Below are 12,938 nucleotides of genomic sequence, written 5' to 3' on the forward strand. Positions count from 1 at the left end.
AGCCACAATTACTGAGCCTGCGCATCTGGAGCCTGTGCTCCGCAACAAGAGAGACTGCGATGGTGAGAGGCCCGCGCACCGCGATGAAGAGTGGTCCCCACTTGCCGCAACTAGAGAAAGCCCTCGCACAGAAACGAAGACCCAACACAGTCATAAATAAATAAATAAATAAATAAAAAGAACGTGAATTTCTTAAAAAAGAAACGAGACAAATGTTAGGGAGGGCTGTTGGGAGATTTTAATAAGACAACATGTGCAGAGTGCTTGGTGCAAATCCTGCCCCGGGAGTAAGTGCTCCATGCATGGTAGCTATTTGGATCATTATTTATGGCTGTGTCACAACCATTCTTTATCGACTGTGGAGTATGCTGGAACATGGCAGAAATGCACCACCAGTCTGCGAGGGTAACTTTGCTTCCTGGAGCTGGGTAAGGTACCTCCTTTTATTATCAATAAACATCAGGCATATATACAGTACTTCATAGACTGGAGTCCGTGGGAGATGCAGATACACAAAAAAGGATCCTATGCTCAGAAAGTTTATTTTCACTCAGTGTGGATGATGGACTTGGGCCCAATACCTGAAATACAAGTAAAATATGTTGTGTCCAGAGGGAAATATGACAATTTTAGCTAAAGGGATTGGGTGAACCATTTGGAGGACATGATATTTGAGTTTTACAATGAAGGTTTCTAAAAGGTACAATGGCAGGAAAAGGCATTCCAAGGGAAGGGGCCAGAGTGAGAAAAGGCACAGAGGGAAGGAAGATCAGAGGCAGTTTGGGGAGCAGCAAACAAGTCAAGTGGTGGCAACATGGTGTGTGGGTATCGGGAGAAGTGAAGCAGTCCTGGCAGGTAGGAATGGACACGGGGACTAGCACGGTGATGTGCAATGCTGCTTAATTCTGTGGGCGATGGGGAACCATCACCAGTTTAGGGTTCACAGCAGCATTGGACAAACTTTTTCACAGCTATTATTTAGCCTTATAACATCCTTGAGAACTGGGTAAGACAGGCATTGTATTTACATTTTACAGATGAAAGATCTGAGGCCAAAAACTGTCTAGCCCGATATCACAGTGTAAGTAACTTATTTCATCTGTAAAACCAGAAGCTGTATCAGTAAGGTTTTTACTCAGCAGTGCTGTGTAACAAACGGCTCTTAAGTCTCAGGGGCTTACAACAACAAATACATGTAATTCTAGCTCATGGTTATATGAGTTGGCCAAGGCAGATCTGCTTTAGGCTGTAGGTTGATAGGGTTTGGCTCCAGGTAGTGAGTTAGGTCTAGGTTTGCCCTGTGTGTCCTGTATCCTCCTTGGACCAGTGACTTCCTAGGGCGTGTTCTTTTCATGGCATATGGCAGAAACAAAAGATGGCAAGCCAAACGCACAAGCACATTTATATGCTACTCATGTCATGTCTGCATTGGCCAAATCAATGGCTCAGCCCAGTGTTCAGGGGGAGAGAAGTAGTGTGCCCCCATGAAGCTGTGGGAGGGAGATTATAATTCTATAGAAGGGAGAGAAGGAGAGAGGGAAGAATTGGGAACGATAATCTCATTGACCAACACTCCCATTGTTAATGCTCAGTGATTCTAAGTGGGAGGGCCCATCATTCCACCACATTGTGCAGGAGTTGGTGGAAATAACAAGAAACAAGCTGCTGTACATAAGTGGGTACGTGGTGGGTTCCAATTATATAAATATTCAAATTATAAGGACTCAGCAACACACACACACACACAGAGCAACTTACGTGGTGCAGTTGATCTTGTTTCCCTGGGTGAGCCTATGTTCCCTTGGTCAGAGGCTGCCCATACGGTGAGCATCTCACCACGGGGAGGGTGGGAACCAGGATTTTGTGCAACACAGCCCTTACGTGCAAGCTCAACTTGGCAGTCTCAAGACATGGCAGCCTGTTCCCTCTGGAAGAAAGGAGGGAAAATAGATTGCACTGGATTTACTGAAATACGGCACTATTGCACCCTTTCAGGATGATTTCAGGGATTCTCAGGGTGATGAAGACCTCTGTGGAAGCCTTGCTGGGTGATGGGATCTGGGGAGATGTTGACAGTTAATCACCAAAAATGTCAGCTAAAATGGGGAATCTTTATACACTAGACACTTTTTAAAAATTAAACTTGAGAAATGTGCATTTTCTTTGCCATCCTTTTGCTGTAGAAGCAGGCTCTTCTTGGGGTTTGGGTCTGCGCTCTGCAGTCCCAGCTTCTCTTTTGTGGCTAAGCCAACTGCACATCTTTGACAATTTCCAGTTGTGGTTTTCTTAAAGTGAAGTGAGATCTGAAAGTCACTCGCAGAACAATCAGAATGCAAGACTCTGAGGATTTTTATGTTTTATGTCTCCGGATCCTTTTTTTTGTTTCACTTGCACTTATTATTTTTCTGATCAATTTTATGGAGGGATAATTTGCATATAATAAACTGCATCTATTATAGTATATAATTCAATGGGTTTTAACAGTTGCATACGGTTCTTTTTTTTTTAAGATTTTTTTTTTGATGTGGACCATTTTTAAAGTCTTTATTGAATTTGTTACAGTATTGCTTCTGTTTTATGTTTCGGTTTTTTGGCCTCGTGGCATGTGGGATCTTAGCTCCCCGACCAGGGATCGAAGCCGCACCCCCTGCATTGGAAGGTGAAGTCTTAACCACTGGACCAACAGGGAAGTCCCACAGTTGCATACAGTTCTGTACAGCTGTATAAAGCAATGCATTTCCATCGCCCTCTAAAGATTTCCTAATTTTAAGAACTTTTTTTTTTTTAGCAATTTGCCTTTATCTTTCCAAAACATTCATTAGTTTTCATAGAAACCACAATGCTTTTTTTACTTGTATTTCATTGGTTACCATACTTTTTAATTAAGTTGAATGATTGCAACTTAATGGCATAAACAGATTTGGGTACAAACCTGGTGGACTCACAGTAAGGATTAAACTCAGCCGGGGAAGCAGGAGTGCATGGGCACACCAGAGGGGAGCTACTGACCCTGAACATTCAGAGGCCCATGGGCACACATGCCCTGGGGTGTTTGACAGAGGGCAGGAAGGGCAGCCAATGGATCAGAGTCAACTAGGGGAGGCTGACAGGAGAGTCTCTGTTTGGGAATGCCATATACTGTTGTTCAGTTTGTGCACTGCACAAGGTGTCAGAGAATGGGGCAACTGAGGGCTAAAATCCTGCTTGAGCTTCTTGTTCCAAGCCTTGTGCTCTGCTGCAGATTCTTATGTTCAGAGGAGACACCTTTTTCTAATTTGTCTATCCAAAGTGGGTGTCTTTTTCTAACTTGTGTCAAGGCCTGATAGAGGCTAGCAGCAGTCCCACTCTACTCCTTCAGTGACTTTGACCTTAACACTAGTCTTAGAACCTGGTCAGCAAATAAGATGAGGCTTCACTGTATCATCATGGTCATCCTCTATGAACCCAACACCACAATGCATGGGGTACCTCAACATCACTCAATGCCCCCACAATGACCTATTACAAGTCTCAAGGAGTGTCTATGCTCATGGAGCTGTCCCTTTGGAGTTGTGACTTTCCCCAGCCCAGGTCAGGATGCTGATTTTGGGGCGGCTTTCTGGGACCCTGACTTCTTTCTGATGGGGTCTGCAAGATTCGCAGTAAATGGCTACAGTCTGCCAGGTTAAATGTGATGGACACTAGGAGATTCTGTGGGGTTCGGCACCAGATCAAAGTTTCCTCATCGCAGCCCCGTTGTCTTGATAAATCTGCTGCACCCTATTTTTTGGTAGTTCATCCTTATTTCTGGCTCCTGAACCTGAATGTCTTGCCTGGCTTTTTCATCTGCACTGTGGAGAGGGAAAAAAGAGAGGCCAACATCTTGCCTTAATCTCTCCCGTTAGCTAGAATTTCTTTAGTTAAGTGATAGAAACCCAATCCATGTTGCCTTAAGCAGAAAAGAGAATTCATGATGGACTCAGGTAATTGGGAGCTCAAGTGTGAACTTCAGGTGCAGCTGGATCCAGGGGTTCAAGTGATGTCAGCAGGACCCAGTTGTCTTCCTGGCTTAATTGTACTGTCCTCTGGATTGCTTCTCAGACAGGCTCTTTCTACTTCATGGCAGAGTGACCACCAGCAGTAAGAGGCTTGTGCCTTTCCTGCTTAAAACTCCAGTGGGAAATTGTGCTGTCTTTTCCAATGGCTCCGAAAAATAAATCACAAGAAGGGTTCCGATTGGCCAATTTGGGTCATGTGCCTGCCCCTGGGGCTATGGTAGGGTCAGCCCCATCTGAATCTCGTGGACTGAATGTGATTATTATAGTTTGGGGGAAGGGTTGTCCCTAAAGGTATAATGTGTGAGAGAAAAAATATGTCCACTGCCCTCACAACACATGTGAGTACATTACACACACGCGCAGACACACACACGCACTCTCCTTGACAAAGAGATTTTAAGCTCCTAAACCTACCCAAACATACACATTAGTTGCGACTATTCATTGTATTTACTGCAACCAAATGTCTCACCCTGTTCCAGAGTAGCGCTCGCAGGAAAGATCAACTTTGCCATTTGAAACATCCAACTGGTACCCTTTTTCAGAAATCAAAAGGCAAATTACCTTCCTTTCATTAATCATCTCTTTTCTTACAAGATTTCACCTTTTGTTTTCCTGCACCTTACAAGGGGAAGGTGTGTTTTTATGCTGTGTGTGGATCTCAGTGGTTAATGGAACCCTTTGATTTTCAAGTAAGAGTGAGTTCTACGTGTGCCGAGGAGGCTCCAATAGGCTGGGGACGGTACCTTTAGGTTCACGCCTTCCCCCGGCGCTGGATTGGAAGGGTTAGACTGAAACTTTAAACATTTTGAGCAATACCTAGAATATGTATAATTTATAAGCCACACACCGTTGGCTGTCAAATAGGCGATAGATTTGACTCGGATCTTGTTAATTATCTTCCACATACATTACACCTTAACAGATCTTCAGTATACTGTGTATCAATATTAATAAGATTATAAAACACTATTGATAATTAGGAACAGAAGAAACCAGGCCTTTGATTCTAGCTGTTACAAATGCCCCTGCCTCTCTCTTGATTAGAAAGCGGCCACTTTCCATTTAATAATATCAGATCAGAACATCCATGTCCTAAAGTGGGCTATTAAGAGACAGCTCAAATTTTTGCACCAGGATGCAAGGGACCATTTGAAAATGAGTATGGGAGTATCACTGATGTGTGAGAAATGTGTGTTTCTTGTCTACCTAATGGGTGGGAGGAGTTTAAGGGGGAGCTGTGTCCACTTTGATCAGCCAGATTTTTCATTGTTTTTATCCAGACAAATCAGATTGGTTTGGTTTTGCAGGATATTCACCAGGATGGCATTTTATCTTGATTTCTTCAGTTGGATGAAAGGGACCCTGTTAGGAAGACAGAAAAAGGGGCTGGTGAGATTCAAGCCCATCCTATTTTGGATGGCACTTTATTTTCTATTTTCTCTCTTTGGAAGAGTCTCATCTTTTATGTTTTTGTTGGGTTCACAAACTCATTAACATCAAACAGGCAGATCTGCCACTAACTAGGAGAACACAAGCAATTTAATATATAAATAGAAAGCACTGAAGCTCGGGTGCTGGGGCCAGGGCTCCTCCCTGGGGGTCCCTCACCTGGCAGAGGAGAAATGGGAGGGGAGGAAGCAGGAAGGACACACTGAAGATGTCCTAATGGCCAGCCCCAGTGTGTATGAGCAGGGATCTGTGATTCTCAGGCTTGGGTGCATGGAAGAATCACTGGGGGTGTTTACTAAACACTCAGAATCTCTGGGCGTCTGTGTGTTTAATAAACTCCCCCAATGATTCTGGCACTAAGTCAGATGTTTAGTCCATCTGGTTTTACCATTTATGATTCTTTCACTTGCAAATGATAGAAAACTTTATCCAAACTGTTTAATTCAAAAAGCGGCAGTTCCCTGGCTCAGGAAATAATCTGCCTTCTGATAGAGCTAGAGACACAGCTCAGACTGTATTTCCATTTCTCAGCTCCAGTTCTCTGGTTCAGTCCTCTTCTCAAGCAAACGCCACTGCAAGATCGCAAGATGGCTGCTGTGTTTCCTGACCTCACACCCTCTCACTCCACCACTGGAGGAAGAAAGAGCATCTCTTCCATAGAGTTGCATGGAGGAGACGGTCTTCTCTCTCTTAGAAGGCCCCAGGAACTGGCTGTCATGTGTCCGGCTCTGAGTTTGTTACCTCTCACACCTGAACCAGTCATTATGGCTCACTGGCTTAAACCCTTGAGCTGGGGGTGAATTCAGCTTACTTTAACCACACAGCTGAAAGTGGAGGAGAGATGCATTTCCAAAGGAACTTCAGATACGCTTTCCACAAGGAGAGGAAACGGATCCTGGGAGGCAAAGCATAGAGGTCTACCATCTGCATCTTCCAAGCAACAGTGGCCTGTCCTGTGATCACTCTTGCGTTTTGTCTTCTGGAAGCCTCGGCTTGAATACTTGCAGTCCCAGACAGCTCACCACTTGCCCCCTCAGCCTCTTTAATCTTCAAGCAATGCCCTAGAATTAGCCATTTGGAGTTCCATCTTAAAGCTGCATGGGGCATCATTAAAAATGGCTCCTTCATATACTAACTTTGGGCATTCGGCACTTGAATCTGACTGTCACAATTATGTCCGCTGATCATCCTATCTGGACACCCTCACTTATTGAGAGAAGGTGTGTATTTTGCATGTTTTGCGAATTTGTCCACTTGGACAAATCTCAAGGACACTCCGTGGATACTGTTATCAGGAAACAATCTTTCAGCAATCAAACTGATTTACTCCAAACAATACTAAAAATCCTATCATGTTCTAGTCTCAGAGATGCGTTTATTTATTACTAATTTTCTCCCAAAGAGGGATGTAAGGTGATTTACCAAACCAAACCAAACACCACCCAAAAAAGTGATCAAAATAAAACATAAATAAAGACATGGGAGCGAGAGAGAAAGAGGATACAATAACAAGGAGATGTCAGAGGCAAAGTCTGCAAGCTGTAAGTACCAGCAATATTACTAAAAATGGTTTTAAATTTGAGCTTCTTGGTAACCAAAGCAAAGAGGTGACTATGCTATGTTACGAGACTCACCTTGTCAGGAGGAAGAATGTATCAGTTAAGGACTCAGGTAGCCCAAGACTAAATCCTGCTTCTCCTTCACGCTACTTTTGTGGTTCTGTCCCTTATCTAATAGCTCTCAGTCTCAGTTTTCTCACCTGAAAAATGAGGTTAGTATTCTATGAGTTCACATCTGTGTAAATGAATAATTAAATAAGTAAATGAAAAGGAGAAAAGGAAAAATCTTTTATGGTAGAATTCCAATTCTCAGTATAGAAGGAAATATGGAAATAGAGAATCAGTATTTGGCAAACATCACAATAGTGATTGTTTTTAAGCAAGGATCATCAAGAGACGCTAAAATTAGTGGGCCAAAGTAAGATGAGAAACAGGATATTTATATAGTCTCAAAGTATTTCCCTACAGGATATTTATTAATTACAAGGGGAAAACAGTAGCTTTAGTGTAGAGAAACCTGGCAAACACCACCTCATCAAATGATCAAAGCTGACGTTCCCCGTAATGAGATATGTTGACATCATGTACTGCCTGTTATGATGCACTGAAAAGGGCATAGCATTGCTTTCGTGGTATTCTTGCCCCAAATGCCTCATCTAATTCTAATTTTTTAAAATAAATTTATTTATTTTATTTATCGATTTTTGGCTGCGTTGGGTCTTTGTTACTGCGCACGGGCTTTCTCTAGTTGCGGCGAGCGCGGGCTACTCTTTGTGGCAGTGCGCGGGCTTCTCATTGCGGTGGCTTCTCTTGTTGCAGAGCACGGGCTGTAGGCACGTGGGCTTCAGTAGTTGTGGTGCAAGGGCTTAGTTGCTATGTGGCATGTGGGATCTTCCCGGACCAGGGATCGGACCCGTGTCCCTTGCATGCGCAGGCTGATTCTTAATCACTGCACCACCAGGGAAGTCCCCTAGTTCTAATCTTGAGGAAAAAGCAGATCAATCCAAATGGAGGGATAGTCTACAAATAATGAACTGGCCAATACTCTTGAAAAAGTGTTAAGGCCATAAAAGACAAAGAAAAAATGAGGCTGTGTCTCAGAAGAAAGGAAACCAGAGATATGACAATCAAATGCAACATGAGATCCTGGATTCAGTACCAGAAAAAGTCCAGTAATGGTATAATTGGCGAAATTTGAATAAGGTCTGTGGATTTGTTAAGGGTATTGTATCAGTGTTAATTTCCTGATTTTGGCTATTTTATTGTGGTTATGCAAGATGTTAACATTGGGGGAATTGGGTGAAGGATATATGGGGATTCTTTGTACTAATTTTGCAAATTTTCTGTAAGTCTGAATTTATTTCAAAATGAAAATTAAAAAAATATATAAGTGGGGTTAGTAATAGATGGTTCTGTGTAGTTTTGTGAAGGAGATAAACACAGCGCTTAACTCCATTCTCAGAGCAGGGAGAGCTCAGTCTACATTCGCTCTTTTTTTTTTTTTTTTTTTTTAATTAATTAATTAATTTATTTATTTTTGGCTGTGTTGGGTCTTTGTTTCTGCGCGCAGGCTTTCTCTAGTTGCGGCGAGCCGGGGCTACTCTTCGTTGCGGTGCGTGGGCTTCTCATTGCGGTGGCTTCTCTTGTTGCAGAGCACAGGCTCTAGGCGCGTGGGCTTCAGTATTTGCAGCACGTGGGCTCAGTAGTTGTGGCTCGCGGGCTCTAGAGCACAGGCTCAGTAGTTGTGGCACATGGGCTTAGTTGCTCCACGGCATGTGGGATCTTCCCAGACCAGGGATCAAACCCGTGTCCCCTGCATTGGCAGGCAGATTCTTAACCACTGGGCCACCTGGGAAGTCCTACATTCGCTCTTATTAATGCTATCATCTGTGGGAACTCTGCAGGCACGAGGGTGAATTATTCACGGCTGCACCCTCAAGGATCGAGCCAGGAGGACTGACAGGCATGCAAACAACCAGGGCATGATTATAGGTGCTAACAGAGGTCAACACAAAACATTTTAGACCCCTTTCTTTGGCTCAGGTGGGAAGTGCACACCATTAGGGCAGAAGAGTTTGCTCCAGGCCAGACAGCAAGAGCTGCCCTCAAATTAGACATCCCTTCAGCCCTCACCAGTAAATCCCTGAGCCAGGCTGAAACCAGCACTTTGGGACAAGTGAATTCTTTCATGCTGACAGGTCACCACGATGAGAAAAGTTGAGGCCATGGGTAGGGAATGTGTTAGTGGTGGGTCACGTCTAGGACCCAGATGTCTTCACTATCACCTGATCCCTGAGTGTGGTTTCCCGGCACTTCGTGGGCAGAGGGCTGAGAACTAGGGCTCATCATGCAGGTAGGATCCTCGGGATAAAGGCATGAGTGAATGAGAATGATAACTATATCCACCTTCTAAATCCAAACCTTTCACAAAGGTCATGGCTGGAGATTAGTGCTTGGGGAAGGAGAGGTTGGGAAGGGAACCAGGGAGAAAGCAAGGCTGGTGTGAATGAGTTCTGATAGGGTGAGAAAGCTGTAAGCCCTTCCCTGATCAGTTCCTGAAGGCTAGAAAAGAAAGCTCCTGGAGTTTCAGGAGCTATTGGCAGGAAGAGGAAACTAGTTTGATGGGTTGAAATCCTCTACTCATTGGAACACGACCCCAGTTAAGGAAATATTGATTGACTAGAGCTTGTACATGATGGAGTGTTTGGGCAGTGTCCCAAGTAATCTGCAAAGCCAGTTTCATAGGAATCACAAAGCCCTAAAATTTGTATGCAGGGTTGGGGGCATTTTCTCTCCTATGGAGTGGCTTCATAGTTTTTCATCTAATTTTCCAAGAGATGTGTGACTCCCACCCGAAAAAAAGTTATGACACAGTAAAGTACCTTAGGGGGAGAAGGCCAAACATTAATCCAACTGGTCAGCTGTGATGGAAGCTTCTTACACAGTTTACTCTAAATCCTGTTCTTTCTATAGTTAAAGCTACAGGACAGCATAGAACTCGAATAGTTAAAAAATTGGGGGTGGGGAATGTTTTGATGGATAATGGGGGCAATAGGACAGAATGTCTAAAATCTTAGAAATTTGATCTCTCTGTGGTGATAGACACTAGGATTGCCTACGCCCTTCAAAGTTCAGTCAAAGGTTCATGGCTTCAGGGGGTCCTCTGTCCACTCAAATGCCCAAAAGAAGTCTGCACAGGGTTCTCCCTGCCACCCTGCCTGCCCCCCACAAATGAAACTGACCTCGCCTAGGTCAAAATGATCTCCATGTTGTTAAATCTAATGGACGCTTTTTGTCTTTGTCTTGCTTGACATATTGGTATCATCAGACACTGTCATGTTTGTTCCCTACTTTTCAAACTACTCTTTTCTTGGGTATTGGTTAGAATAATTCCATTGAAAATAACAGAAAGCTCAGCTCAGGCTGACTTAAATTACAAAGGAGACGTTTTGGGGAATCATATGTCATTCAAAACACCAGTGGTAAGTGGGCTTCAGGTACAGTTTGATCAGGGCTCTGGCTCTGCAATCCTCTTAGCTTTGCCCTCTCTGATGGATTAGCTTTGTCCTCAGTCTGGTTTCCCTGATGGTTGTAAGATGGCTTCCAACAATAAATAAAGCTGTTTAGGTTATCTCTAAGAAGGAGAAAGAATTTACCTTTGCTCTAATTGGACTATTTTTAACCAATTACCGTGGCCAGGGGAATGCCATGTGCTATTTGGCTTAAGTCTGGGCTATCTAACCCAATTACTGTGACAAGGGGCTGAAATTACCCCAGGAGCTAGAACGAGGGGGATCCCATCCAAAGCACAAGGCTGAAGGGCAGAATGGACGTTGGCGACATGGTCATAATGCCCCACACTCCATGATTCTCCTTGTTTTCCTCTATTTCACTCTCTACTCCTTATCAGTCCAACACTTCCTCTTCTTGTACTCATCTCCTAAATGCCTAACCTATGTTGAACTGCCCATTATAAGTTCTTCAGCTCCTTGTACTTCCTCTATCAAATTACTCATCATGTTTTATTAAAATTCATTGACTGATAACTCTCTTCCTCAACAGTCTAAAGTCCATGAGTGCATGTGTGTACTGTTCACCCTGTCATGCGTCAGAAGGTCTGCAGCATCAACCAGGCGCTAAACATCCGTGTTAAATAATGACCTGAGTATCTAATACTCTAAGTGATTTCCTTATTGAAGTTGGTAATATAACCCTCATTTCATACATGAGGAAACTGAGGCTCGAAGGGGCCAGTGTGCTGTGAAGGACCAGATCTGGAATTTGAACTCTCAGTCTTGGTCCAGAGCTCACATTCATTCTGCCGCTGCCCTGGCCATAAAGGAGAACAAACAATCTGTAAAGACTGAGGGTGTGGCATCCTTATTCCTGGTAGAGGTTGGCTGCAGTTATGGGAACCCGAGCTCTTTATCTATTACTTGGGATGTCACCTCGTTTTCTTCTGGCCAACTCTCTCTCAACTCTCACTCTGTTGCTGCCCCTTTTTTCACATCATGTCCCGGCCCCAAAGTCCCACCTAGGAGAAGGCTAAAGGGCTCAGATGGGAGGAGAATGTTGGCATTTTAAGATTTATAATAATAACATTGAGTCAGCCCTTTCCATATATGAAGCATACCTCATTTAATCATCATGACAACCCAAGAAATAGGAACTATTATTTTTTCCATATTTTACATTTGTAGAAACTGAGGATTAGAAAGAGTAAATACCTAAGGACACAAAGCTTGTAAGCAGCAAAATGTGGGTTTGAAGCTGGGCCACCTGAACTCAGAGGCCATAGTCTTAATTAAGAAGCCATAATTCAGAGGAGAAGGAGTAGAGGGTGGGGAAATAAAGTATAGTCTACCTCTCTGCCCTCTCTATTGCCAGGTGAGAGGTGAAAAACTACTGTGACTTGTTTGGTTTTCATAAAATAAAAGTTTCTCCCTTTGAATTGCCTGGTTTAACATATTTCTCCCTATATTAGCAATACCCATTTATGAAGCCCTTACTATATATGCAAAGCACTGCACTGCCATAAGTAAAATGTCAAGGTAAATAAGACATGACCCCTGCCCCCCAAAAATTTATATTGCAAATAGCAGAAACCAAACTGGCTAAAACAAATAAGGAATAAATAGGCTTAAATACCAGAAAATTCCAAAGAATAATTCTGACTTCAGGTACAGCTGAATCCAAGGGCTCAAACATTGCTATTATCTCTGTTTCTGCTCTGTCTCTGACTGTCACTCTTACTCTTTTTAAAAAATATATTTATTTTATTTATTTATTTTTGGCTGCATTGGGTCTTCGTTGCTGCACGCTGACTTTTCTCTAGTTATGGTGAGCGGGGCCTACTCTTCGTTGCAGTGCATGGGCTTCTCATTGAGGTGGCTTCTCTTTGCTGAGGAGCATGGGCTCTAGGCATGCGGGCTTCAGTAGTTGTGGCACGTGGGCTCAGTAGTTGTGGCTTGCGGGCTCTAGAGCTCAGGCTCAGTAGTTGTGGCGCATGGGCTTAGTTGCTCCATGGCACGTGGGATCTTCCCGGACCAGGGCTCGAACCCGTGTCCCCTGCATTGGCAGGCGGATTCTTAACCACTGCACCGCCAGGGAAGTCCCCGTCACTCTTACTTTCCTCTGCTTTCCTCTGGACTCCACTCCCAGGTGAACTATTTCCATATGATGACCCTGACAGCTCCAGAATCAAACATCTGACCAGGGGAATGAAATATGCCGATTGGTCTGGGTCACATATGCTCTTCTGGACTTGGGTACTGGGAGGTACAGGAGAGAATAGAGAGAGATGGTTCCCTAAAGGAAAGTCAGATCCTTTGCCAGAAGTAGGAGGAGTAGATACTAGACAGGTAGAAACGAAGCATGGCCATCATTGCAC

At 43.8% G+C, this 12,938-nt stretch overlaps 1 protein-coding gene across 1 annotated transcript in view; it reads right to left on the minus strand.

Moving 5' to 3' along the window:
• Nucleotides 1-207: 207 nt before the first annotated feature.
• The window catches only part of VTI1A (vesicle transport through interaction with t-SNAREs 1A), a 419,912-nt gene continuing 407,181 nt past the window's right edge, over nt 208-12,938 (minus strand). The window contains exon 9 of the mRNA XM_082423358.1: nt 208-5,402. Within this exon, the coding sequence (XP_082279484.1) occupies nt 5,369-5,402 (34 nt within the window). The 3' untranslated portion in view covers nt 208-5,368. The remainder of the gene's footprint in view (nt 5,403-12,938) is intronic.

The sequence above is a fragment of the Balaenoptera physalus genome, assembly GCF_965194825.1.
Source record: "Balaenoptera physalus genome assembly, chromosome: 14".
NCBI lineage: Eukaryota > Metazoa > Chordata > Mammalia > Artiodactyla > Balaenopteridae > Balaenoptera > Balaenoptera physalus.